This window comes from Triticum urartu, chromosome 2, assembly GCF_003073215.2.
Source record: "Triticum urartu cultivar G1812 chromosome 2, Tu2.1, whole genome shotgun sequence".
NCBI classification, from domain to species: domain Eukaryota; kingdom Viridiplantae; phylum Streptophyta; class Magnoliopsida; order Poales; family Poaceae; genus Triticum; species Triticum urartu.
In genome coordinates, this window is record NC_053023.1 from 725,094,566 (window position 1) to 725,120,637 (window position 26,072).

The following is a 26,072-nucleotide window of genomic DNA, read 5'->3' on the forward strand; positions in this document are numbered from 1 at the left end:
TGGCCCTTAAAATAACAACATGGCTGTCAAATTATTCTAGTGCATGTATGACAACAATACATATGGATATATTTGATACATGTATGGCAGCAAACAACAATATCAACTATGCATAATATGTGATATTAAAATCCAGAAACAGAAAAGGTCACCTTTTCCCCCCTTTTGCATTTTTCTTGTTTGTAGTCTCCAATGTTTGGTTATGCTTTCCCTTCTTCTTGGTTGTAGTTTCCAAGTTTTGGCTATGGATTGCATGAATACATACAAATCGAACTCAGTTTTCGTTTGGCACAAATAAAAACTCAGTTATTATTTGGAACAAGCATTGGTGTAGAATAGGTAACCTTGGTGGAAAATAGCGGCTGCCGGCGCGTCATCACCTCTTGGCACAATGGATGACTCGGATGTTTTAGTAGTCTTCCTCCTCTTCTTTGGTGGTTCTCTACACGAGAAATGAGAAAGTAGTGAACATTCATAGGTGATTACAAAACAATAATGCAAGAAAGTAGTTAACATGCAATAGGAGAGTAGAATGGATAGTTGATTACCTCACAGCCATGAAAGCAGCAATGTCATCTTTGTTACCCTTCTTGCACTTATGCCAATGGTGCCCGTATTCCTTGCAAATAGGGCACAAGTGCTGGCCACTTTTCCTCTTTTTCTCACCACAACCCTTATGCCTCTCAGTTTGGGGCCGACCAGCTACAGCTTTTAACAAGGGTGGATGCATGAAGAATCCATGGTTAGATTCAGGCCACTGGGTCTTGTCACACATAGCAGGGATTAGTTGGCCATAAGCTGCCCTAAACTTGTCAATGGAGTAATATGAGTCCACATAATTCTGTATATGTGCATTGACAAGTGATGTGATGAATGCTAGAGCATGCTTGCAAGGAAGGCCGGAAACTTGCCATTGTCTACAAGAACATGTGTTGTTATGCAAGTTGACGACAAACCTAAACCCGCTGCCTCCCAATTGAGTAACTTTAGCAACTTCTTCCGAGCTTTCTACCACCTCCAAGTTTAACTCTCTACTCTTTGCATTCAACTTCTTCATTATGTGGGGCAAAATTAATAAGCCAGCTAACTTCTTTGCTACTTTTCTCCTTCGATTCCACATGATCATAATCATCTGCCTAAGCTTGTCCATTAAGTCATCCAAGTTCAAGGACTTGTGGTGCTTAATCCATTTATTGAAGCACTCTGCCAGGTTGTTGGTTACATAGTCCACCTTACAAATGGTTGAGAACTGACTCCTAGTCCACAACCTAGTGTGCCACTTCCTAAGATATGTAGTTGCCGCTGGCTTTGCTGTCTCCATTGCAACCCAATTTTTCTCAAATATATACTTGTTCCATGAGTAAGCAGCAGCCCAAAGATGGTCATCAAATACCTTTCCGTGATACTTCTTCTTGAAGTTTGACACCAAGTGAAACATGCATTCCCTATGTTCTACCTCTGGGAAAACTTCCTTTACCCCTGTCATCACCGCCTGGCCAGCATCAGTGCTTATGGCTAAACCCCTTGGCGATCCTATGGCTTGCCTAAGCAATTGCATGAACCAGATCCAGTTCTCATTTGTTTCGGAATCAAAAATTCCAAAACAAAGTGGATACATCCAATTATGGCCATCTACAGCAGTAGCACTGGCTAGCTGCCCCTTAAACCTGCCTGTTAAGAATGTGCTATCTACTGCCAAATACGGTCTGCAACCACTAAGGAATCCATCTATGCAAGGTTTCAAAGCAAAGAAGAACCTTCTAAACCTGATTTTTTCTTTTATAGTGTAATGATCAATCTGCACTATGCTACCAGGGCAAGAGATTCCAACTTGTGCTTTAAACCTATACAAATTGTCAAAGCTGCTATCCCAATCACCATATAGTTCTTTCAGAGCTAGCTTCTTACCCATATATACCCTCTTGTAGTGGATGTCAACCTTGTGGTGTTCTTTAATCTTTTTGCGTAATGCCTTCGCTCCGAGAGTAGCATCTTCAATCAGCCAATCCTTCACCTTATCACATATCCAAAACTTGGTTGCATTCTTCATCTTCTTTTTCCTTCTTGTACTAGAGCAATCATGACCACATGGGTTTTTCTTCACCTTAAAAAGAGAGATAGAGGTAATTAGCTAAAAACACTTGACAATTATGCAATAAATGTTCACAAATGAATAGAGTTAAACAATTACCATTACAGTACACTTATCCTCCGTCGTAGAAGCATGTATCCTCCATGGACAATTATCAGCATCTCGTCTTGAACAATAGCCCCTAAACCGATGAGGTGTACTATACTCGGTGTTATACTCAAATTCATGTTTGATTGCATGCTGAGAAAGTGCCAACTTGAACTCTTTCATGCTGGGATATGTAAAGCCTTTTGTCATTGGAGGGTCTAATTTGTCATACTCTACATGTGGAGTATGCTCTGCCTCATGGAACTCCTCATCCTCCTCTACTTCATCATCCTCTACTTCAGACTCCCCTACTTCATCGTCCTCTACTTCAGACGCCTCTACTTCATCATCCTTTTCTTTATTACGACAAAGAACCACATCTAAGGGCATAGGTTCGTCCACTTCATACATATTCTCCTCATCAACACCAACATGCTCATTCTCAGGTCTTGGGTTGCGAAGGTAAGTATCATCCTCATGTTCTATATTGCTGTTAGGTTCATCCCACTCGGTGATAGGCTCATATGGTTCCGAGGGATCACAATATGCAATAATCATATGCAGCATCTTTGTCTCCGAGTGTTTTTCAAACATAATCATCAAATCTTGGTCAGATTTTACTTTTGGACAGTTTTTAAGAGCATAGTCATAATATTGCACATGTGCAACTTCCAAATAACGCGACGGGTACTGCTCTACAATTGACTCGACCAAATCCTTATAATTTGTCAAGTCACAATCGATAACCTTCTCAAAACAAAAACATCTTATGTCCTTTCGAGCTTTCTTTGGATTGCCAAACAATTTAATTTTGAGCAAATAACTCGAATTTGGATCCATCCTGTGAATTAAAAGACAACTTTAAACTTTGCTTTAAACCTATACATGAGTATTGCTAGACAATCTGATCATTAACAGAAATTAAGTGAAAAGATCTCTTCCTCAAATACACAGCTACACAAACTAGCACAATCTATGCATGATAATTGCTACTAGATGGACTGGCCCTTACCCATCTGGACACGCCCATGTTGCTGGCGGCAACTGAGTACCTCCCTGGCCTGAAGCTGCTGCCAAGAACGACCCAGCCGTGCCCTCGCCAGAGACCCCAGCCACTGCCACGCCCTGGCCCGAGCCAGCTGCAGCCGAGCCACCGGCCAGGCCCGAGCCAGCTGTAGCCGAGTCTCCGGCCTGGACCGATGCTGGCTCAACCCCACCGCAGCCCGAGGCTAGCCCGACGCCCTGGATTGACCTGACCTCAGCCCCGCCGGCGCCATCGGCAAGCACGTCCGCAGCCGCGCCATGGCCGTCGTCCGCAGCCGCGCCATGGCCGTCGTCCGCCGCGCCGTCTCCATCCGCAGAACTGCCGCCATCCATAGCCCTCCGCCGCTGTCGCTAGGTCTGGGAGGTTCGCCGCCGCCGCCTGTAGGGTTGGGAAGAAAGGGGATGAGAAGAGTCGGGTCGGGAGAGAATAGAGAGACCGGTTTGGTCTCTGTTTTTCTTTTTCCTCAAAGGGGTAATTTCGTCCAACAAGAAAATACTGACATCAGTCAATCCAGATCTTAACGGCATATGCTAACGGACTTGACGAAAGTGTTAGAAAGGGAAAAAAATTACACTTGGTGTTATTTAGGGAAGAAAATTTATTAGTGTTAAATAGGGAACCAATATTTAAAACAGTGTTATATAAGGAATTTTCTCCTTAGTAATTGTAAGGACACTTAGTTTTGAAAGAAATTAATTTTCAAAATACTAATGCTCCCTTCGTTCCATAATGTACTGCATATAAATTTTTCTAAAATCAAACTTTGACCAAATTTATAGAGAAAAGTATTAACCAAATATATAAAATACTCTCTCCATTCCAAAATATAGTGCGCCCACGCTTTTCGAGGTCTAATTTTGATCATAAATTTAACCAACGAGACCAACTACGACGAGAGAAAAAATTATGTAATTGATAACTTCTTTCGAATACGAATTCACTGATATAATTTTTGCTCCCGCCGCAATCGGTCTTGGTAGTTAAATTTACGGTCAAAGTTGAAGCACGTGGATAAAGGAAGCGCTACATTGTGGAATGGAGGTGTTCCATAATATAAGAACGTTTTTGACATTAGTGTAGTGCCAAAAACGTTCTTATATTATGGGACGGAGGGAGTACGTCTTTTGATGAACCTAATAATATATGCTTAACATTCTAGATGTAAATATTTTAGTTGTCGAGTTTTGACTTTTCTGAAAATTTGTATGCACATTATTCAACAAGAGAGTAATACTGTAGAGAAACTCAACATATGGACCCGTGCCGATACCGACTCGAAGCCTCTAGCACGTTCCTCTTTTTAAGGACGCCGATAACTGCCACACGTGTGGCATATACGACATACACCCACACACCGTGTGTGGTGTGAGCAGGAGGCAGCCCACACGGGCTGTGTGTGGGTGGACATTAGAATTGCCTACACGTGTGGGCGCGGCTACTTCGTGCCACACGCCCAACAAGTACTACTCATCTTCACCCCATGCGTGTGGCACGAAGTAAAAATGCCCACACGTCTTGACGCAGCTACGTTAGGTACCCCGCGGGATGACGATTTAGTTGTCATCCTGGTTGGCAGATGTAGTTATCCGGGATGGCAAGTGTAGTTGTAAAAGCATGGCAACTCTATCTATTTTGATTAACTATAGTTGCCATGTCTAATTTATGGTAGTTGCCGCGTGTAATCAAACCGTAGTTGCCGTGTGTGATTAACTACTTGCCACATATGGTCAAAACAGTAATTGCCATGTGTGTTTACCTAGTTGCCACGTGTGGTCCAACCATAGTTGCCATGTATTGTTAATCACAATTGCCATGTGTGTTTATCTGGTTGCCACGTACGCGCAACTGCAGTTGCCGCGTAGCAAAGAATCACAGTTGCCATGTGTGTACCAAGTTGACACGTTCGCGTAACTGCAGTTACCATGTAGCAAAGAATCACAGTTGTCATGTGTGTCTATCGAGTTGCCACGTTCGCGTAACTGCAGTTGTCATCCACAAGGTAGTAGTGTCGTGTGGGCGAAAAACAATTCGCTCACACGCGCATGACCTAGTTGGTGGCTGTGTGAACGAAAAGCAGTTCGTCCACACAATGCAGCTGGCAAACAGCGTGAACGACAATTCAGACGTGTGGGCGTTAGTGTTTTCGCTTTTTAATCCTCTCGCCTTTGCCGCACCCTCCGTACCGACTCGACTCCGTCCCAATCGAATCGACCGCGAGCGACTCCAACGAGCCGAACCGAAACATCACCGACCCACCAATGGCGACGAGGCCGGGCGACGAGACCGCGCAGCCCCCGCCGAAGCGCCCCCGCCACGACGGCGACCGACCCGAGCCCGAGCCGGCGCCGGCACCGGCGCGCGTGCAGCTCAACCCGGCGGACTGCAACCTCGGTAAGCACACACACACCCGCCGAAATTAAAACTGTCTGCAAACCCTCGCTCACACAAGGACTGCTGGACACGTGTCCCGCTGCTTCTCTCTCCAGACTTCGACGTCGGCGCCGGCGGGCTGCGGGGGGAGGCGCTGCACGGGGGCGGGTTCGCCTACTGCTGGTCGGGCGCGCGCGCGACGGCGGGGGTCCGGGGCGGCGGGCGGTACTGCTTCGGGTGCAGGGTGGTGGCGGAGCAGGCCGTGGAGATGGGCGACACGGAGGCCGCCCAGCGCCACCTCTGCCGCGTCGGCGTCTCCCGGGGGGACGACCCCGTGGGCGGCCTCGGGGAGGCCGGTGGCCGCGGCTTCGGGTTCGGGGGCACGGGGAAGCTCTCCCACTGGGGCAGGTTCTTCGATTACGGCGCCGCGTTCGGGGTCGGGGACACCGTCGTCTGCGCCGTGGACCTCGATTCCAAGCCCATGGCCTCGATTGGGTTCGCCAAGAACGGCGAGTGGCTCGGCATTGCTCACTACTTTGATGCCGGACACAAGGGGTTTGGTCTGGTTGATGCTCCTGTGAGGCCGATGCAGTGGGAGTCAGCAATCTTCCCGCATGTCCTGCTGAAGAATGTCGTCGTCGAGATGCAGTTTAGCAGGGAGGATGGGCTGGAGCCGGTCGATGGCTACGAGCCCTGGACCTCATCTTTGGTCGATGGCAATGCGGTGCTTGGGCCTGTGTTTGCAGAACGGAAGGAGTGTGAGGTTATGATGATGGTTGGCCTCCCGGCTTCGGGGAAGACTACTTGGGCAGAGAAGTGTGTCAGGGAACATCCGGAGAAACGCTTCGTCCTTCTTGGAACCAACCTTGCATTGGACCAAATGAAGGTAACCGCTGCAACCCCGCCCATCTTACAAGCAGTGTTTGTTCACTTGGAATTTGCTTTTCATCTTGTTGTGCTCATTGCAGGTGCCGGGATTGCTTCGTAAGAACAACTATGGTGAGCGCTTTGACCGTTTGATGGATCATGCCACACAGATTTTCAACACATTGCTGGACAGAGCCGCAAAGATCCCCCGCAATTACATTCTCGACCAAACAAATGTGTACAAAAGCGCCCGTATTCGCAAGCTGAGGCCATTTGCAAACTACTATAAAGTAAGCCGCCCGAAAAGAGACATACCCTGCTTTCAGGAGTTGTTATTAAATAAATTAACAACGTGCTAATGTTGGATGGTTTATATCTTATACGCAATAGATTGCTGTGGTTGTTTTCCCATCGCCAAGTGAACTCAATTCCCGGGCAGCAAAACGATTCCAGGAGATGGGGAAGGATGTACCGGCTGAAGCAGTTGATCAGATGACAGGTAACTATCTAGGCAAACTTTTGGGGTGTTTTTTTATCCCTGTTTTATCTACATCCTTTATAAGTCACTAATAATTTACTAAATGCTTCTCTTTTCAGCCAATTTTGTCTTGCCACTGTCAAATGACATTCCTGGTTCAAAGGAGCCTTTCGATGAGGTTTACTACAAGTCATGATGATGCAATGCAACGTTTGGCCACTTCACGTTTTTATCAAGCTCATTTTTTCTTCATTGTGCACAGGTGATTTTTGTGGAGCTTTCCAGGGATGATGCCCAGAGAGACCTAGACGAGATGAAGCGTCTGCTGCCAAGAGCCTCGACTACCAGCCATGGCAATTTCAGTAACCAGATGGTATGGTGTCATTACTCTTTCTGAAATTGTTCTGCCCATGCGTCTTTCCATAAGTATCCTAACTGACTTCTCTGAGATTGTTTTACAGGTGAGCTCAGCATATACCGGGACTGTTTCTGTGGCAGGACCATCTCCGTCGCCAGGCTTTGAACCACCAATGAACTACTCCTATGGACAAGGTGTGCATGCTCCGGATGCACAGGCTGGCTACTCAAATGCTCCATATCAGATCCAGTCAAGCTACTCGAATGCCCCATATCAGCAACAGACATGCGCAAGCTACCCAAATCCAAGCTATCCAAACACCGCAGACCAGAATCAAGTTCACGCAAGCTACACAAGCACCGCAGACCAGCATCAAGTTCACACAAGCTACGCAAGCACCGCAGACCAGCATCAAGCCTACGGAAGCTACGCAAGCGCCCCGCTTCCTGGATATGGATCACCAAATGCATATGGTTCCCAAGGGTACCCAAGTCCATACAGCAGCCCTGGTTACGCGATGAACATCTACCAGACTCCTGAGCCAGAGGGAGAATACGTGGGATCCGGCTACGGACCTGCACCCCCAGTCCATGCCCAGCCATCCGGCTACGCACCTGCAGCTCCAGTCCATGTCCAGCCATTGCCTCAAGCTGTTCATCAGCGTCATGATGGTGCTTCCTCATGGAGCTCTGGCAGTTACAGACCCTATGGACAGCAGCCTCTTGGTAAGCGCCTAGCTCATGCCCCAGGCTCTTGCTTTAGTTCACTCTGTATTACATACACCCGAGTTGATTGGTAGAAAACTGACACATTTCTCTTTGGACCAATGGCAGATGCGCGCTACACAAACACGAGCCCGCAGTACGGTGCTGCAGTCCCCATGCCGCCTCCGCACGGAGCTCTTCTGCATCCAGTTCCTGGGCCGCCGCCTTCAGCACCTCCCCCTCCTCCCTACTACATGAATGCACAGCCAGGCCGTTGGTAGGGAGTGCTGGAGCTCCGGGTATCAAGAGGATACCAGAGAAGATTAGATAAACGTGACCTAACATGCCTCTGTAATTTGCTTTTTGAGGTTCCCAGGAAACTGTTTCTGTAATTGTGGCATTATGTATAGTTTTGCACGTATGAGAAGATGGCCTTTCCTGGATTATCAGTACTATTTTCGTAATTGCTTGAGAAAATGATCTTCTAGTCAGTTTCAGATCAATGCCTATAACATACTTCCCTCTGTTCCTAAATATAAGCCCTTTTATAGATTTCAATATGGGCTACTTACGGGGCAAAATGAGTGAATCTACACCCTAAAATACATCTAATACATAGTTCGTATTGAAATCAAAAAAGCCTTATATTTAGAAACGGAGGGAGTACTTAAGAGGATGCCATAAGCTCACACGACAGACTAGCCTGCAACAGAGTATATGCCGATGATAATACTGTAGTTCCCAATGGTAAACTGGCAAACTAACTACCAGCGTTTAGCAGTTACAAGCATATAAATTACAGTACACGAGATCGTGTGATTGAGTTCCACTTGTCTTCCACTGCAAACAGACCGCCAGCCAGGTTGATGGGAACAACACATCAGCTATTCTAACCCTGCCCTTGATTCTCCGGATCGCTTCATCAGAATGAGAATCATCTCCTCTTGACGGCTCCGTAGTTCCTCGTGACCTGCAAAACAGCAAAACTCTTGATATCAATCATGTAACACGACACAAACAACATTCTCACACGACAATTACGACGTGACTTCGCTTACCCGAGGCGGAGGTTTCTTAGGCTTGTCATCTTCGTCGCTGTCATCGTCTTTGCTCATCACCATGCTTGGCATGGAACCAGTGTCGGCTTTCCTCCCTCTTTTCGCAGTGGTAGTGCCTCTGGCCCAACCTCTGCCTCTAGGAGCCGGCCTTTTCCGTCCACTTTGTGGGAAACTGTCCTCGGGATCCTACGAGCATTCGAGGAACCATAAAACACAGTTCATGAAGTCGTTTGTCAAAGGCGGTCCAGATTGCCAATTTGTCATGGATGTATAATGACTGTGTAAGTATAACGAGGAAACAGACGTACTGAATTTTCAACAACTTCATTTACTTCGTTCGCTGCGTCCTCATCTGAGGAAGAGTCCACCTCCTCACTGCGAATAGCAGCACTTGACCTGAAAATGCTGTTCGGTCAGATCAATGTTGAAGTTCCAGCACACAAGTTCTACGACATTCAGAAACTTCAACATAGGTAAATTGCAGACAACTGATTAGAGTTCCCTTTGTCCATGAGCTCCACACTCATGGTGTTAATCCATAAATTTCTCCAAGGTAGCATATAGTTCACACCAGACTAGAAATTTTCAGTGCTGAAAAGACAAAAATGGCAAGGAATTTTAACAAACCTTGATTGACTGAAACTAAGGGTGGTTTGTTTCAATGAGCCTTTCCCCCTGCCTCTTTTGGAAGCTCCACCTCTAGCGGCACCAGTAGCATCTTTAGAGGGTCTAGTAAATCCAGCTGTAGACCTGGTTGATCTGGTACCAAGAAGCAACTCCCTGGTGTCCTCGTCATCACTAAAAGTGTTCATGCTACTTTCAGCTGCTACAGATTTACCTCTAATAGTATCCTGCTTTGAGTACCATCAGAGCAATAAGCAGGTCAGAAACTGGAGCATAAGGAGGTGCGGCAGATGGCAAGGGCTTAAATATATGTGATCACCAAATTTTGAGTGCTTGATGCGAGCCCTGTGTCTCCCTTGGAGCGTAGAGATATTTCCTTTACACGTTCCTAGAGAATAAAATGGTCAATCATAAACCTTTCTGCCAGAACCTCGTCGCAAAACTACAGTACAAGGGTTTGTACCTGCATGCACTCGCCAACTTTGACTATTATATCTTCTTCCTCGATTTTAAATTTCTCTGCTTCGGAATTCAGTTTCTTCTGCAATTTCGAACAAAACGTTTGGAGCTTAGACATAACTTCTCAGGCATCATGCGGCCAAGTTGAGGACTAACACTATATGCCCAAGACTACAGAACGGTAGCAAATCATACCCTTGTTTCATCCAGATTTCGCTGCAAACAGGCATAGAATGCGGTCTTGTCATCCTTGCTGACAAAGTCATGCAATGCAATGTCCAAGTCGTCAACTGGAAGAATCTCCATTTTCTGCAAACAAGAAATGTGCACCATTGTAGAAATAAAAAATAAAGTTTGAATGTATTCAAATCTGTAGAACAAAATTTGGAAGTCCGCTGGAAAATAAAATCATCCATTGTCTCACAATACTGTTATCAACTTTCAGCTCATGTAAAATTTTAATGCGGCCGAATAGCCATGTAGGTGCATCATATTAACTGATCAATGGCCCAATGCCTATCACAATGCAGCTTCTACCTTCTAGCCAAAAGTATTTATCTGTCATTATATTTATGATTTTATGAAGCATATTATATTTCTCCAATACTAAACTAACAGTGAGCATTTGAAACCGCTTTAATGCATGATGCTTTGTTTTCCTGATATCATGTATTATACAAGTAGAGGGCATGACATTAAGAATAAAACAGATACCAATATGTATCCCATCCCCTTCTGAAAGAAGAAATATAATAGATGTAGTTTCAAGAAATACCAAGTTATTTTCTGCAACCAAAGCTTCAATAGTTTGTTGGTTTAGTTCCTCAGGACGAAGTTTCTCGGACTCATCGATATTCTCTACAACATATTAAAGACAACGTCAATGAACGTTTACTCAAAATTTCTCATAGCTCTGTATTTTCTCTCACTAATCAAACATCATGTGCACTGTTTTTCTTAAACACAGCAAAATACCTCCTGTAGTAGTCTGGCGCTTCTTTGCTGCTTTTGAGAAAATGAGAATATCTTGGGGGTTCGCAACCTTTACAACAAGAGGCCATGAAATGAGTTCGTTCAGCTAAGCTTGAGAAGAACACTTTAATAATTAATGCATTAGTGCCCGAGGTACCTTGCCGACATACTTCTGACCAAATCGCTGTGGGTTTATTGTTGAAAACCCAGAGTAATCTACCTGCAAAACAGTACCCAGACTTTAATGTGTTTTATATATCTTCATTATTTTTCGCGGATTACTTCTACTGATATTTTACCTTGATTCGAACTAATGGAAGTTTGGCTTCAGATCTACTGGCTGTTGGTTGACTACTCTTTTCGATCAGATTTCTTACCTGAAATCGAGGTAAATCGTTTCCATTTAACAAAGGAGTTTCACCAGACTAAAGAAACTGGCAAATAAGAATTATTGATGAATTCACACCAGCAATGCCATATGCTTATAGGAAAAGGGACAATATCTGAAGTTCTAAACACAAAACAGGAAACTGAAAACTCACAATTTTATCCAAATGTTCAAGAACAGAGGCCTGATCGTTAGGGTCGACATCTGCTTCATCTTTCAACACAACCTACACATTCAACACCATGAGAAACCGAGAATCACTTATATAAGCATGAAGTAAGGAGTGGCATACCTCAGCATACTCAAAAGGTCTAACGGTCATCAAAGGTATTTTGTTTGGTCTATACTGGTTTCCCTGTTGAAGGAATATGCAAGGAATAAGAAAACTCTGAACACCACAACAATGTAGTGTTTAACATAAAAGAAGAAGAAAATTAACCTTGATTTCTAACAAAAGAACATGCTTTGGTTTTGCTTCACCATCAATCAGGGAGGTTGCAACTGATGAGCCTGGCTGCGTAATGTGAAAACCCATTCCAGGGACCTCCTACAGGCAATTGATCAGAAGGCAAGTGCACAGTAAGTTTTTTCCTTGAAAAAAATAATAATTTCAAAAAGAAATCCCAAATTATTACCTGGGGATCAATAAGGCATTCATGCTCATGGCCCCATACCACGAAGTCTAGAAAACGTGGTAAGAAATGCTCGTTGATGGCACTTTTTGGGTTTGTCTTTATCCTGTATGTGTTCAGAACTTCAGATGTAAATTGCTTTCCAGCATGCAGGATTAAGGACTGAAATAAATTAGTAAAATGCATACCTGTTCTGATGAAGTACCAGGATATTGAACCAGTCAGATACTGATAGACCCTCTTGACTTTCAGGTCGCATCCATTGTACTGAATGTGGTGTCTGAAGTGTTGAGATACAGAATATGAAATCATAAAGGGGTGACTGCGTTGCAGATGTACAAAGATACAAAAAAAATATTGCTCTATAAAAAGCTCCAAACCAAACTAGCAGAATGGAGAGGCACCTGAAACATTCTGTTCAGTCGCTCATCTCTAATGTTCCCAAGGCCATATAGTGCAACTGTAGTTGTACCCTGAAATGATATGAAATTACAGATTTGGCATCTGAGAGCTCATGATATTGCCTGGGACTGAAGTAGTTCACCTTTTTAACAAGTACTGGATGGACAGCTATTTGACCAACACCAGAGCCGCCAAGGTCCATCTTCCCAAAATAATTTACAAGATTGCAAGCCGAAAGGATATCAATAGCAGAGAGGTTATCCTACAATGAGGAAAAATGAACGAATGCATAAAAGAAAGTGGAGAGACATAATACAGATAATTTCAGTAGAAACCCATACAATTCAAAAGATCATAAAAATAAGCTCATACCACCCCAGCAGGATCATCATGATTTCCATGGATAGTGAACACAGGCAAGCCAACATTGAAATGTGGGTCTTCATAGTTTACGTGGCCAAATCTGGTAATGGAACAGGAAAGTTCATCTGAGAACATGGCCAAGAATATAACTGCACGCATCTTTCCTACGGTTTTCATGCATGATAAAGAGATAAATAAGATCAAAATAAATTAAAAGTAATAGGCTTTCTCATGAAAAATCATGTGGTTGTCCTTCTTGAATTTTTAAATCGAGTAATCACCAAAATATGAGGACCGTTATGAAATGGAATGTTGAGCTTTGAGATTCATTGTTCAACCTGTTTGGGAAGTTGACTGTCTGATCACTGACAACCTGGAACTTCACTGGCAGGTCATTCAGGCAGTAGCGGCGTAGAATCTCAATGGTCTTCACCAGGGTTGAACGCGAAGGCTTGTTCTCATGGAACAGGTCACCACCAAGAAGCACAAAGTCTACCTGCGAATCAGTCTCATCCCAGTTATTACAGGCCAATAATGGGCTGTCCACGACAGGATGAACAGGTGGATCAAAATAACCGCACGCAAAACATTGCTCCTACGAACCTCCTTCTGCTTTGCCAACGAGCATATCTCCTCAAAAGCCTCGAACGAATCAAACCTCCGTATCTCGTCCTTCTCCATGTAGCCCAGATGGCAGTCGGTGGCCACAAGTATCCGGAGCGTGTCTCTGTCGTCTTCCCTGCAGTGGCATTCAACAGCGAACAGGTCAGGAGGACAGGACAGGACAGCATCATGTGGCTGTCAGCCTAGTGGCAGGTGGCAGCCAATCGAATGCCCCAATGCACAAAGATAGTTGTCTCTATGCAACGAGTAGTAGTTGTCTCTATGCAACGAGTAGTTAATTGCAAAAAATTCGGATTGATTACTATGTATTTATCCAGATTATCATGCCACTAAGGCATTATGATGATCAGGTGGACTCACATTGCCTCTGCTGGTTCCAACTATAGCCAAAGCACTCGTCTCCGATCAACAGCTCACTGCAAGGACAACAGACACACAACCACGGTTAGCTGACAAGCGACAATACCAACGACTCGAGTGGCGGGAGCACGATGGAGGCTTGGAGGCGTTCCGTCGAACAGGTGCTGGGCGCCACAACAGCTGCACCACACGCCCAAACCAGAGCCAACCTCGCACGCAGCAAGCCGCCACGAAACAAGGCACGCGGAAAACGCGGAGACGCCGGAGTCTACGGCGAGAGAAGCACGGCAATCACCTTCTCTTCTCCTGTCGCCACCTCCACCGCCGTCGATGGGAGAAGCCCACCGCGGCGACCGACCTGGCGCGAAGCCGTAGTCGGTGGACGCTAGTCTCAGCTCGACCGACGGACCGCTCGCACCCTCTCCTGCACGCAACGGCGGCGTCGGAGTCGCGGCTGCTGACCAGGGACGACCCGAGCGGCGCGGCGCCACCTGTGTCAGCGGCGGACGAACCGGAGGCAGCGGGAGGAAAGGAAAGAAAATAATTGACCCGCCGGTCGCGGGACCCTCGCGGCTTTACTTCCTTTCTGAGTCGCCAGGCTAAACAGGCCCACGAGTCTTCGGCCCTGAATGCCGGCCCATGGGGTAGGTCCACCTGGGCCGCCCAGGATAGAACCTCTCTCCCCTGCCCGTCCGTAGCCCATAGCCATAGCCACGAGCTGCTCCCGGCTTCCTCCTACGCGATACGAGAGTGTTCGTTCCTTCCCGACCTGCGGCGGCGATCGATTTCTAGGGCAAACTCCTCGCCCGGTCCGCGCGCTCGAGGCGAGAGGAGGGTTCGGCTGGCGAGATGGTAAGCTGGTGCGCGGGCTGGTTCGGTGGTTCGATTCGTGTTGGTGCGGGCGTGTCGTTGATGTTTTGCTGTTGGTTTCTGCTCAGGCGGGGCGCAAGGAGACGGCGCTCGACCTGGCCAAGTTCGTCGACAAGGGCGTCCAGGTCAAGCTCACCGGCGGCCGCCAAGGTTGATGCCCAAATCCCCTCTTTTTCTTCTAATATCCCTTCCCAGTGTTATGATAAGATACATCGTCAGATCCACTAGAGGGCTCCCTATTTATTTTGCGTTAGGCTCTGCCACCGGTGCAGTGTTTGGTGTAGAGAGACTCGTAGAGAATGTCGCGAATGTTACTGACGTGACTTGTTAGCTGGCCTTTGTCTGATTTAGTTGGTGAGTTTTGTGTTTCTCTGGTGTTGAAGGATGTGTCTGTGTGTGAGTTGTTGGCTGTTGTCATTCTAGTCAGAAAACAAATGCCTCTGTGTGAGTTTATCTAGTCTAGATGTGTGCTAGGATACCTGTTTCTACAGTGAGGAAACAGGTGCGGTGGGAAAGTGAAATTAAACCTGGATCATGGTAATTCATCATGTGTTAGCGTGATGTATGGACTTTTATCGCAAATCATTTACAGGCTTGTGCTTGCTTGCACCTCTTTTTTGTTGGGTATGTTTGTCTATAAATTTTGACAGGGTGTGGGTATGAGGTGTCTCTTACCTTAGTAGTTGAAAATTGTTTAAGCTCCTATGGTGGCCAGCTCTATGAAACCTATGTACTCCCTTAGTTCACAAATATAAGATGTTCAAACTTTTTTATGAATCAGATGTATATAGACACGTTTTAGTGTGTTTGTTCACTCATTTCGCTCCGTATGTAGTCCATATTGAAACATCCAAAACATCTTATATTTATGAACGGAGGTACTACCTGTTTATCTCCTGCTGTGTTCTTGCTAGCAGTTATATACTGACGTGACATATGCATATTTGCAGTTACAGGAACTTTGAAGGGATATGACCAGCTGCTGAACTTGGTGCTGGATGAAGCAGTCGAGTCTGAAAGAGGTATTTAGGCTTCCTTCATTTGGGTTTTAGGGCGTGTTCGGATCCCCTCCACTCCTTTGAATCCTTGACTCCGCTCCGGCGCTCCCTGCTCCTGGATTATTGGCTCCGCCCCAAAAAATCGGGAGTAGCTATCACGTTCGTTAACCACTCCACTCCCTCCACGACGGGGTGTGAGGTTCAGGTAGTTGCTGCGCGCTAGCGAGAAAATTGGATCAAGCCAACCCGTAAGTTTTGCGCGAGAGGCTAGGGAGTGGCATGCGGAGCTCGGTTTCAGCGACTCCGCCGGATTGAACTACAGTCTGCTCCGCTCCGCTCTTCTGACTCTGCGGAGTAGTAGCGTTCGGCACCGCTCGGCCCGCTCCTGGAGCAGAGCTGTGGAGCGGAGTGAATCCGAACACGCTCTTACTGTCCATCTATTTTTTTTTCTAATGATTGACGGTTTCTACAGTTAGAGCTTAGGGTGAGAGCTATGACTTATTTGTTCAGCATAGAATCTTTTGTTCTACTAAAAATTCGTCAAGGCTAACTTTGTATAGAGCACTGCATTGAGTACTACTCCCTCCGTTCCTAAATACTTGTCTTTCTAGTCATTTCAACAAGTGACTACATACGGAGCAAAATGAGTGAATCTACACTCTAAAATATGTCTACGTACATCCGTATGTAGCAGTCATTTGAAATGTCTAGAAAGACAAATATTTAGGAACGGAGGGAGTAGATTGCAACAAATGTGGAGTTTATGTTTTCTGTAAACAACATGATCATCGTAACTCCTGCACATTTAAAGAGAATAATGGCCCTCCTTTCTTCTACGGTGTCATGTGTAATAACCTTCATCTTGCAATTTTCTTTTGTAGAGCAAGATGACCCATTGAAGCTGTCGACCAAGACCAGACAACTTGGTCTAATTGTAAGTACTCTTTTACTATTGTCTCTATCAGTCAACATGTGGATTCAATCCTCTGCCTATCATTTTGAATATCTTGATAGTGGATGCTATCCTCCATTATTTACCGACGTTATATTAATATATATACCATATGGCCCTTAATCTTTCTCAGCAATTAGTTCCCCATGTGCTCATCAGTTGTTATGCTGGATATTAATTGATTGTTTCATTAATCCTTTTGTGTTTTTGATTTGCTGTTGTTGAGTACATGTCATGCATCTATTGATACAATGATACTTTGTGTTGCAGGTGTGCAGAGGCACTGCTGTCATGCTCGTGTCACCAACTGATGGAACCGACGAGATTGCCAACCCCTTCCTCGCAGCGGAGGGGGCGTCATAAGCTTTGTACCAGTCGATTAGTTCAGAGCTGTGTTAAGCATGTGCCAAAAGAGCTTCTGTTCTTTTGGAGAGAAAAAAAACTAAATGTACGCGTGTTTGACATGTGCTGATGAACTTGTAATTTGTATTGAGCTACTTAAAACATCCTTTCAGAGCAGCCATGATTGCATTTATCTTCGTTGTTGGAGAATGTTGTCATGGTTCTAGGAGAATGGCTGCATCTATCTTGCATTTTAGCTTGATGAAATATCAGGTGAAGATACAAGTTTACCAGAATTGCTCACAAACAAAATACCATGGAAAAATAGCAGCTTTGTTTCGTGGGCGCGTCTTTTGCTGCTCTCTTCACGCTTGTTTTACGAGTTCAACCAAGTTCAGTAAACTGTTCATCCTCAATCTATAGATGCTTTAGTGCAAGCCAGGCAAAGGCAGAGCTCTCTTCATGCTCGTTTTATGAGTTCAAAGTTAAATAAACTGTTCACCCTCAATTTATAGATGCTTTAGTGCCAGCCAGGCAAAGGCAGAGCCGCATCGGGCAACAAACAATTGGGTGACAATGTACTTGCTCCTGTCCCTGAGAATTTGATCTTCAATGTCAATTGAGAAAAAAAACTTGGCTGAAACAGTGACAAGGTACTTGCTCCTGTCCCCGAAATGTGATTTTGAAATTAAGTCAAACTTTGAAAACTTGGTCATTTAAAAGGTTATCTTCATTTGCAATACCAAATACCAACTATATACTATTGGATGCGTGATGAGACATTTTTTTCATATTATATTTACATAACTATTTGAAAATACATGTAGTTCTCTCAATAAATTTGGTTAACTTTACGAAGTTTGAATTCTAAAAAGATACTTAAGCACTACGTTAGGGAACAAAAGTAGTAACATTTTGCACAGCTAGAGCATCTAAAGTCGGACTTTGGCAAATCCCCCCCCCCCCCACCTCCTAAATGTTTGCGGAGGCACCCGGGCGCGACCCCAGACATCGTCGGACGACCCCTCAAAAGTCTTGCCCAAAAACCACGCTCCTCATTTCGAAACCCTCGAATCCATGAGCGTTGACCATATAACACAAATTCATCGCCGATTTAACAATTCAACAATGCAACAAAGCAAAGTGAACCACGAATCAATATTGAAACATGCCAAAATGAAATTCAACTTACGAGCCGTGTCCAACCAACACGATGAATCAAGATGTAAATGCATTGCTGTCATGTTGGTGACACCAACTGATGGAACCGATGAGATTGCCAAGCCCTTCCTCACAGCGGACGGGGCGTCATAAGCTTTGCATTAGTCGATTGGTTCAAAACTGTGTTACGTAAAAACACGTTCCAAACAAGCTTATGTTCTTTTGGAAAAACTAATTATAATCGTGTTCGACATGTGTCGATGAACTTGCAATTTGTATGGACCTGCTTCAAACATCCTATGAAAGCAACGATGGTTGCATTTATCTTCATTTTTGGAGAATAGTATCATATCGTAGGAGAATCGCTGCATCTATATTGTGCTTTTCATCCGTCTTGTATTCGCTTGAGAAATACTCCTTCCGTTCCAAAATAGATGACTCAACTTTGAACTAACTATTTTGGAACGGAGGGAGTATTAGGGGAATATACAACTAAAAAAGCTGAAAAACAAAAACCATATGGGCGACAGTGTGTGTGATAGGCCCCTGAAAGGTCCCTCCATTTCAAAATACAGCGCGAATAGACTTTTTTTAGAGTCAACTCCGTGGCCTTTGATCAAGCTTATATAAAAAGGCATGTACATATATAACACCGAATATTACATATTATTTAGCCAAGGGACATTTTGCATAGTCATAGAATGCACCTTCACCACCACTAGTCAACCTTTGAGAGTTTTTGAATGCTTTCGCTTGTTCTTACATTTTTTTCCCAACTCACATCGTTTTTTAGTCCATTTATTTTTTGATGAGAATTGTTTAGTCCTTTTGTTTTGTTATTTTATAAGAGTTTGGACTTTTATGTTATAATAATATGGTTCTGTATTGGGCTAACTTGCCTTGGCCCATGGGCCAATGTCGGCCCTTTGCCTCTAGGGTTAGCCGGTTAGGTCAAGGTCTCTCCTCCCTTCCCCACCCCACCTCTATTAATACCCTCCACCGCCGCCGATTCCATCACCATCACCTCATCCCATCCCGCCGGCGAAGCCTCACCACCACCCAACCCTAGATCCATACAGTAGTTAGATTTCGATCGCCGGCGAGTCCACGATGGTGTGCATCCGGCAGGCGACGATCGACGACCTGCTGGCGATGCAGGCGTGCAACCTGATGTGCCTGCCGGAGAACTACCAGATGAAGTACTACTTCTACCACATGCTGTCGTGGCCGCAGCTCCTGTTCGTCGCCGAGGACTACGGCGGCCGCATCGTCGGCTACGTGCTGGCCAAGATGGAGGAGGACCCCTCGGAGCCCTGCCACGGCCACATCACCTCGCTCGCCGTGCTCCGCTCCCACCGCAAGCTCGGCCTCGCCACCAAGCTCATGTCGGCCGCGCAGGCCGCCATGGACCAGGTCTTCGGCGCCGAGTACGTCTCGCTCCACGTCCGCCGCTCCAACCGCGCCGCCTTCAACCTGTACACCTCCACCCTCGGCTACCAGATCCATGATATCGAGGCCAAGTACTACGCCGACGGCGAGGACGCCTATGATATGCGCAAGATGCTGCGCCAGCCCGTCCCCAAGAAGCACCACCACCACCACCACGCCGGCGGCGGCTGCTGCTCCCACGACGCCCCTGCTGCGGCGGCCGGCTCGTCCCCGAGTTCTGCTTCGCCGGAGAAGAAGGCCGAATCATGAGAGGGTAAGCTGCTGCCTCCTCTCGATCTGTTACTTTTTGCACAATAAACTGCAGAAATTCGATACATGTGTTTACTCTAGAACCAAACGAGGTCTGCTGTATAATGATTTCAGTCGTGATTTTGCTAGGAAAATAACAAAGTCAAATCTTGCTGTTGGATCTTGGATTTTGCTAGGAAAATTAAGTTGATGCTTGTGGCAACGCTGCTTTCCTACTGATGAATTGAATAGAGCCGTGCGATGACCATCATAGCCAAATCTTGCTGTTGGATCTTGTGTGTGCGGCGCCTCTCTCACCTTTGGCTTCTTGAGATTGACCTTTCTCAAAGTTGCCCAGTCATGGAGGCGCATAGTAGTCACTGGCCGGTTTAACGTGGTTGCTAGCAGTTTGTTGCCATGCTTCCAAAATCTCTCGCCACATCTATTGTTATCACAACAAAAAAATACTTTTTTGATTTCATGTGGTTTGATGAGCATTCATTAGTTCTGACCTTATGCTTACCGGAGCTATAATGTGCTCCGGTGCCTCTCTCACCTTTGGCATCTTGAGATTGTTCTTTCTCAAAGTTGCCCAGTCATAGTGGCACATAGTAATTCCTGGTGAGTTTAACGTGGGAGGTCACTCTTTATGGTTATGCTTCCAAAATCTCTCGCTACATCTGTTGGATCAAATCACTGTTCTTCTAATTGTATTGTGAATATATTGGTTATGTGCAATTAAGTTATGTAAAACTATTGTGGCTTGAATTTGTTGCATCTTGCCAAGTTTTGTCAATGATGATTTCTGTCTGCAAAATGTATGCTCTGTGGATTCAAGCCCCTGTTTCAGGGAGAACCTCTTGATGAAGCAGATATAATATGACATCAATTGACATATCTGAGACATCTTGTCGCATTGTTTTGCTTATTGCCTTGTTATTTTAGTAGTTAAGTGCATTGTTTTGCAACCATCTTTATAGCCTGATACCTTAACCATCATTTTCTGAAGTTTTGCCAATGATGATTCTGTCTGCAAAATGTATGCTCTGTGGATTCAAGCCCCTGTTTCAGGGAGAACCTCTTGATAAAGCAGATATAATAGGACATCAGTTGACAAATCTGAGACATCTTTTTGCACTGTTCTGCTTTTTGCGTGGTTATTTTAGAAGTTAAATCTATTGAGGTCTGTCGACTTACTGATTTTGCAACTATCTTTGTTGCCTGATACCTTAACCATCATTTTCTTAAGTTTTGCCAATGATGATTTTGTCTGCAAAATGTATGCTCTGTGGATTCAAGCCCCTGTTTCAGGGAGAACCTCTTGATGAAGCAGATATAATGTGACATCAATTGACAAATCTGAGACAATAGTATAGCATTGTTCTGCTTATTGCCGTGTTATTTTTGTAGTTAGAATGTATTGAGGTGTGACTTCTGATTTTGCAACTATCTTTGTTGCCTTAACCATCATTTTCTTAAGTTTTGCCAATGATGATTTTGTCTGCAAAATGTATGCTCTGTGGATTCAAGCCCCTGTTTCAGGGAGAACCTCTTGATGAAGCAGATATAATGTGACATCAATTGACAAATCTGAGACAATAGTATAGCATTGTTCTGCTTATTGCCGTGTTATTTTTGTAGTTAGAATGTATTGAGGTGTGACTTCTGATTTTGCAACTATCTTTGTTGCCTTAACCATCATTTTCTTAAGTTTTGCCAATGATGATTTTGTCTGCAAAATGTATGCTCTGTGGATTCAAGCCCTTGTTTCAGGGAGAACCTCTTGATGAAGCAGATATAATGTGACATCAATTGACAAATCTGAGACAATAGTTTGTTCTAGTGATTGAATTGAGATTTGCGTTTTTATTTAGCTTCCTTTGTTGCATGATATGTATGAATTACTTGTCGTTTTCCTATGATGATTCTGTCTGCAAAATGGATGCCCTGTGGACTCAAGCCCCTGTTTCAGGGAGAACCTCTTGAGAAAGCAGATGTAAAATGACATCAAATGACAAATCTGAGGTATTCCATATTGTACTTCCTAGTATTATGACATCAATGGACAAATCTGAGGTATTCAATGACATTGTGGCTATGATGAGAAAAGTCATGCACCACTCTTAAGAGATTCATCTCTTTGTGCTGATAAACAAACTTACAACCCATTTTACATCTGAGCCACCTCTTGGATACCTACTTTTGTATTTCTTCTTTATTTGCTTTTCATGCCATAGATAGTTGTTTTTATAAACCAGTTTGGGTAAATAGTGTACAGAACCAGATGATGAGGGTTGCCCCAGTGCAATCCTACCATGATGCGGACTGAAATTTCATTGAGGTCAAATACATTTGCCGCTGATGGTTCTTCTTTACAGTCCCTTATATTTTGAATGCCAGTGCAGTTCTTGGTAACTTGTTTCGTGAACCTTGTTGCATTGCATATGAATTACTTTGTTTTCTGTTGATATTTATGTCTCCTAATAGGTGCTTTGTAAAGGCTATGATGAGAAAAGTCATGCACCACTCTGAAGAGATTTCTCTTTGTGCTGATAAACAAACTTACAACCCATTTTACATCTGAGCCGCTTCGCGTGTTTGTATTTTCTGATTTGTCTATTGGTTTTTGGGAAACCAAGTAATTTAAGGTAATAACTGGATTTTGGAGGGATAATAACAGAGCCAGATGATGAGGGTTGCCTATGAGCGATCCTACCATGATGCGGACTGAATTTACATTGAGGTCAAATACATTTGCCGCAGATGGTTCTTCTTTCCAATACCCCCCAGTCTTGAATGGAGTTTGTCCTTAGTTTTCCAATGATGATAATGGCTATGATGAGAAAAGTCATGCACCACTCTGAAGAGATTTATCTCTTTGTGCTGATAAACAAACTTACAACCCATTTTAATTCTGAGCCATCTCATGACTTTCGTATTTTCTTATTGGTTTTGAGAAACCGTTTTCAGCTTTTGCCTTTGTGAGAATACTGTAGTCTTGGATATTAACTGGATTTGGAGGAATAATGTATAGAACCAGATGATGAGGGTTGCCTGTGAGCGATCCTACCATGATGCGGACTGAATTACATTGAGGTCAAAACATTTGCCGCTGATGGTTCTTCTTCCCAATCCTCCATATCTTTCAATGGTTTTTCCTCCCTGTTATGAATGTACTGGGAATTTGGTTCAAAACGGTTTTGCCAATGATGTTTCTGTCTGCAAAATGGACGCTCGAGCCCCTGTTTTCAGGGAGAACCTCTCGAGAAAATGACATCAATCGACAAACCTGAGGCATTGTAAAACCAAAACTTTTACTGGAGCTTGTATTTCCTAATTAAGTGTTTCATCTCTTCTTTTTTTGACAATTGTACACGCCAATCATGTATCAGCTTTGCTTAGATGTGGTTTCTCAAATGTTTTTTCTTTCTCCTGATTGCAGAAAGCCATGTCAAGCGCAAGGAGCTGCTGAACCTACTGGATGATATGAAGCAGATGGTGCTCTACTTCTGTATCATGATTGTAGCCTTGTACCAATGATACAGAGGGAACATTTTACTGTGATCTGTAGGCTTGCCTGGTCATATTGGCTAGAGTCCTTGTAATTCTTGTGAGATTAATGACATGCACATATTTTAACTACCTCCCATTGTTGTGCCTGAAATTTTGGGAGCATCATGCCTGAAGTGTGGAAGGTTAAACTAAACGCGCACTCAATAAAATTTGTTTTGATGCCCTCTTCTATGATCAAAATGAGCATTGTGATGTAAGATCACATTTGTTGCACATACATGCAATGGTCATCTTAGCTCTTTACCTCAAACTTCTATATTTTTTAATTAAATAACAAAACAGTTGAACCCAAGAAATTGAACTAAAACGAACTAATATCTATCAAAGAAGGTTGTCTAGGTTGGGGCAATCTCCACAACTTAATCGGAGGCTCCCAACAAAACCACGAAGCTTCACCACAATGGACTATGGCTCCGTGGCGACCTCAACCCGTCTAGGGTGCTCAAACACCCAAGAGTAACAAGATCCGCTAGGGATGAATGAGGGAATCGAAAATCCCTTTGTGGAAGTGTAGACCAGGGCCTTCTCAACCACTCCCGAGCAAATCAATAGATCGGGCGAAAATGGAGTTTGGAGCATTTAATGCTTGAGCATTAATGGAGCTTTGAGGGGGAAGAGGTAGGGGGTCCCGAACTGTGCATCTAGGCCGGATGGTAACAGGAGGCAAGGGACACGAAGTTTTACCCAGGTTCGGGCCCTCTTTATGGAGGTAAAACTCTACGTCCTGCTTGATTAATATTGATTAATATTTATATAGACACCGGAGAGAGTTAGGGTTATACAAAGTCGGTTACAATGGTAGGAGATCTACATATCCGTATCGCCAAGCTTGCCTTCCACGCCAAGGAAAATCACTTCCGGACACGAGACGAAGTCTTCAATTTTGTATCTTCATAGTCCAGGAGTCCGACTGAAGGTACAGTCCGGCCATCCGGACACCCCCTAATCCAGGACTCCTTCAGTAGGCCCTGAACCAGGCTTCAATGACGACGAGTCCGGTGCGCAGTTTGTCTTCGGCATTGCAAGGCGGGTTCCTCCTCCAAGTACTTCATAGAAGATTTTGAACACAAAGATAGTGTTCGGCTCTGCAAAATAAGTTTTCACATATTGCTATAGAGAGAATAATATTTACACAAATCTAATCTGCTGATGTATTCCGTAGTGTGACATCGCACCACGGCCAAGCCTTTATTCGAATCGTTTTATTGTCCCACCTCGGCGTGTCATGCGAGGCGGTTTCCTTGGCACGTCTTGTTAAAACAGAGATCGTGTCCCCTTATTCCGGGATTCTCATCAATACGGGCGTGGGTAACCCAACAGCGCCATTGATTACGGCGCTTGGAGATAAGCGAGTTTTACCAGGCTGGTGGGGACACGTAGTTGCGTCCACCCATATAAGGGAATAAGGATCCACCTTTTCACCTACGCCTTCTTCATCCTTTGCCTATCCATTTTCGCGCACTCGAGCTCCAGCGCCCAAGTCCGCACTCCCCACCTCAACCTTCTCCAGCCATGTCCGGAGCGGGAGGCAAGTGGATGGTCTCCTCCGTCACGGAGGGACACATCAAAAAATTGAGGAAGGCCGGATACTTGTCTAACGACATCACGTACCGGCTTCCCGAAGAGGGGCAGCTCCTCCCCACCCCAAGGCCCCATGAGAGGGTAGTGTTCCTTCCCCACTTCCTCCGTGGACTGGGCTTTCCTATCCATCCATTCGTCCGGGGACTCATGTTCTACTACGGCCTGGATTTCCATGATCTGACCCCGAACTTCATCCTCAACATCTCGGCGTTTATCATCGTGTGCGAGGCTTTCCTCCGCATCCGTCCCCATTTCGGCCTATGGCTCAAGACTTTCAATGTCAAGCCGAAGGTGGTGCGCGGCAACCAGGCGGAGTGCGGAGGCGCCATGGTGGGCAAGATGCCCAACGTCTTATGGCTCGAGGGCTCCTTCATGGAGACCCTGAAGGGGTGGCAATCTGGGTGGTTTTACATCACCGAGCCGCGCGACCCTGAGTGGGTCGCAGCCCCCGAGTTCCGGTCCGGACCCCCAACGCGGCTCACGTCCTGGAAAGAGACGGGTCTGTCGTGGGGCAGCAAAGAAGAGGTGACTGGACTGCAAACATGCATCCAAACCCTGGTGGACAAGCAGCTCAAGCTTGTCAACGTAGTCCAGGTTATGCTCATCTGCCGGATCCTCCCGTGTCAAGAACGGGCCTTCAATCTGTGGGAGTTCAACCCGGCGCAGCACCGAACTCTGAGCAGGCTCTTCGACACGACGTACGAAGATGCCTGGAAGGTGCTTTTCAAGGGCGCTGAGGCTCCCGCATCCGCTACCGAGGATCGCGGATTCAGCGCGCAGCGTCACGCTAGCGCGGTAAGTTGTTTGTACCTTTTACAGGGTATTAGTTTTCCATAGTTTAACTCTATGCGAGATCTAAGCTCCCTTTCCTTTGACAGAATTGGCAGGCGAAGTCCGGACAGATCGACTGTCCGGCTCCTTTGCCCGAAGACCCAGCCGATGCCCGCTTGGCAAAGCTGCTGGTTCCGGCACCCTACGTGGTGCCGGAGAAGAAGGCCATGAAGAAGGCCACGGGGACTCGAAAAAGTGCCCGGC

At 45.2% G+C, this 26,072-nt stretch overlaps 4 protein-coding genes and 4 non-coding genes across 9 annotated transcripts; 7 read left to right on the forward strand and 1 right to left on the reverse strand.

Moving 5' to 3' along the window:
- The first annotated feature begins 5,418 nt into the window (after window positions 1-5,418).
- Window positions 5,419-8,498, forward strand: LOC125540160 (heterogeneous nuclear ribonucleoprotein U-like protein 1). The gene is made up of 8 exons (XM_048703748.1): window positions 5,419-5,615; window positions 5,711-6,480; window positions 6,563-6,751; window positions 6,852-6,960; window positions 7,059-7,117; window positions 7,202-7,312; window positions 7,401-8,022; window positions 8,131-8,498. The coding sequence occupies exons 1-8, from the start codon at window positions 5,483-5,485 to the stop codon at window positions 8,280-8,282; spliced, it is 2,145 nt and encodes a 714-aa protein (XP_048559705.1). The 5' UTR covers window positions 5,419-5,482; the 3' UTR covers window positions 8,283-8,498.
- Window positions 8,499-8,687: 189 nt separating this feature from the next.
- On the reverse strand, window positions 8,688-14,426 carry LOC125540161 (double-strand break repair protein MRE11). 2 transcript variants are annotated; one of them, XM_048703750.1, is made up of 23 exons: window positions 14,179-14,426; window positions 13,884-13,939; window positions 13,503-13,638; window positions 13,238-13,395; window positions 12,909-12,999; window positions 12,679-12,798; window positions 12,539-12,607; window positions 12,323-12,414; window positions 12,138-12,240; window positions 11,942-12,049; window positions 11,795-11,857; window positions 11,657-11,728; window positions 11,414-11,491; window positions 11,272-11,334; window positions 11,118-11,184; window positions 10,918-11,000; window positions 10,338-10,451; window positions 10,147-10,224; window positions 10,003-10,071; window positions 9,687-9,910; window positions 9,368-9,455; window positions 9,060-9,245; window positions 8,688-8,971 (listed from the first exon to the last, which is right to left on the reverse strand). In XM_048703750.1, coding segments are annotated over exons 2-23 (2,100 nt in total). In that variant the 5' UTR covers window positions 13,886-13,939; window positions 14,179-14,426; the 3' UTR covers window positions 8,688-8,935. The 2 variants fall into 2 exon arrangements, with proteins under 2 accessions (XP_048559707.1, XP_048559706.1); XM_048703749.1 differs by having other exon boundaries at window positions 9,687-9,913.
- Window positions 14,427-14,568: 142 nt separating this feature from the next.
- LOC125540163 (sm-like protein LSM7) lies at window positions 14,569-17,238 on the forward strand. Its single transcript, XM_048703751.1, has 5 exons — window positions 14,569-14,735; window positions 14,822-14,903; window positions 15,704-15,775; window positions 16,633-16,685; window positions 16,974-17,238. Exons 1-5 carry the CDS (start codon window positions 14,733-14,735, stop codon window positions 17,064-17,066), a joined length of 303 nt encoding a protein of 100 aa, XP_048559708.1. The 5' UTR covers window positions 14,569-14,732; the 3' UTR covers window positions 17,067-17,238.
- A 1,966-nt stretch (window positions 17,239-19,204) lies between these two features.
- Window positions 19,205-23,525, forward strand: LOC125540164 (N-terminal acetyltransferase A complex catalytic subunit NAA10). Its single transcript, XM_048703752.1, has 2 exons — window positions 19,205-19,908; window positions 23,326-23,525. The coding sequence occupies exon 1, from the start codon at window positions 19,317-19,319 to the stop codon at window positions 19,902-19,904; it is 588 nt and encodes a 195-aa protein (XP_048559709.1). The 5' UTR covers window positions 19,205-19,316; the 3' UTR covers window positions 19,905-19,908; window positions 23,326-23,525.
- Window positions 20,675-20,788, forward strand: LOC125541863. The gene has a single exon (XR_007297703.1). It is a non-coding gene; the product is annotated as a small nucleolar RNA Z278 (small nucleolar RNA).
- On the forward strand, window positions 21,976-22,067 carry LOC125541880. The gene has a single exon (XR_007297720.1). It is a non-coding gene; the product is annotated as a small nucleolar RNA Z221/R21b (small nucleolar RNA).
- Window positions 22,382-22,471, forward strand: LOC125541879. Its single transcript, XR_007297719.1, has one exon. It is a non-coding gene; the product is annotated as a small nucleolar RNA Z221/R21b (small nucleolar RNA).
- On the forward strand, window positions 22,714-22,805 carry LOC125541877. The gene has a single exon (XR_007297717.1). It is a non-coding gene; the product is annotated as a small nucleolar RNA Z221/R21b (small nucleolar RNA).
- Window positions 23,526-26,072: the final 2,547 nt, after the last annotated feature.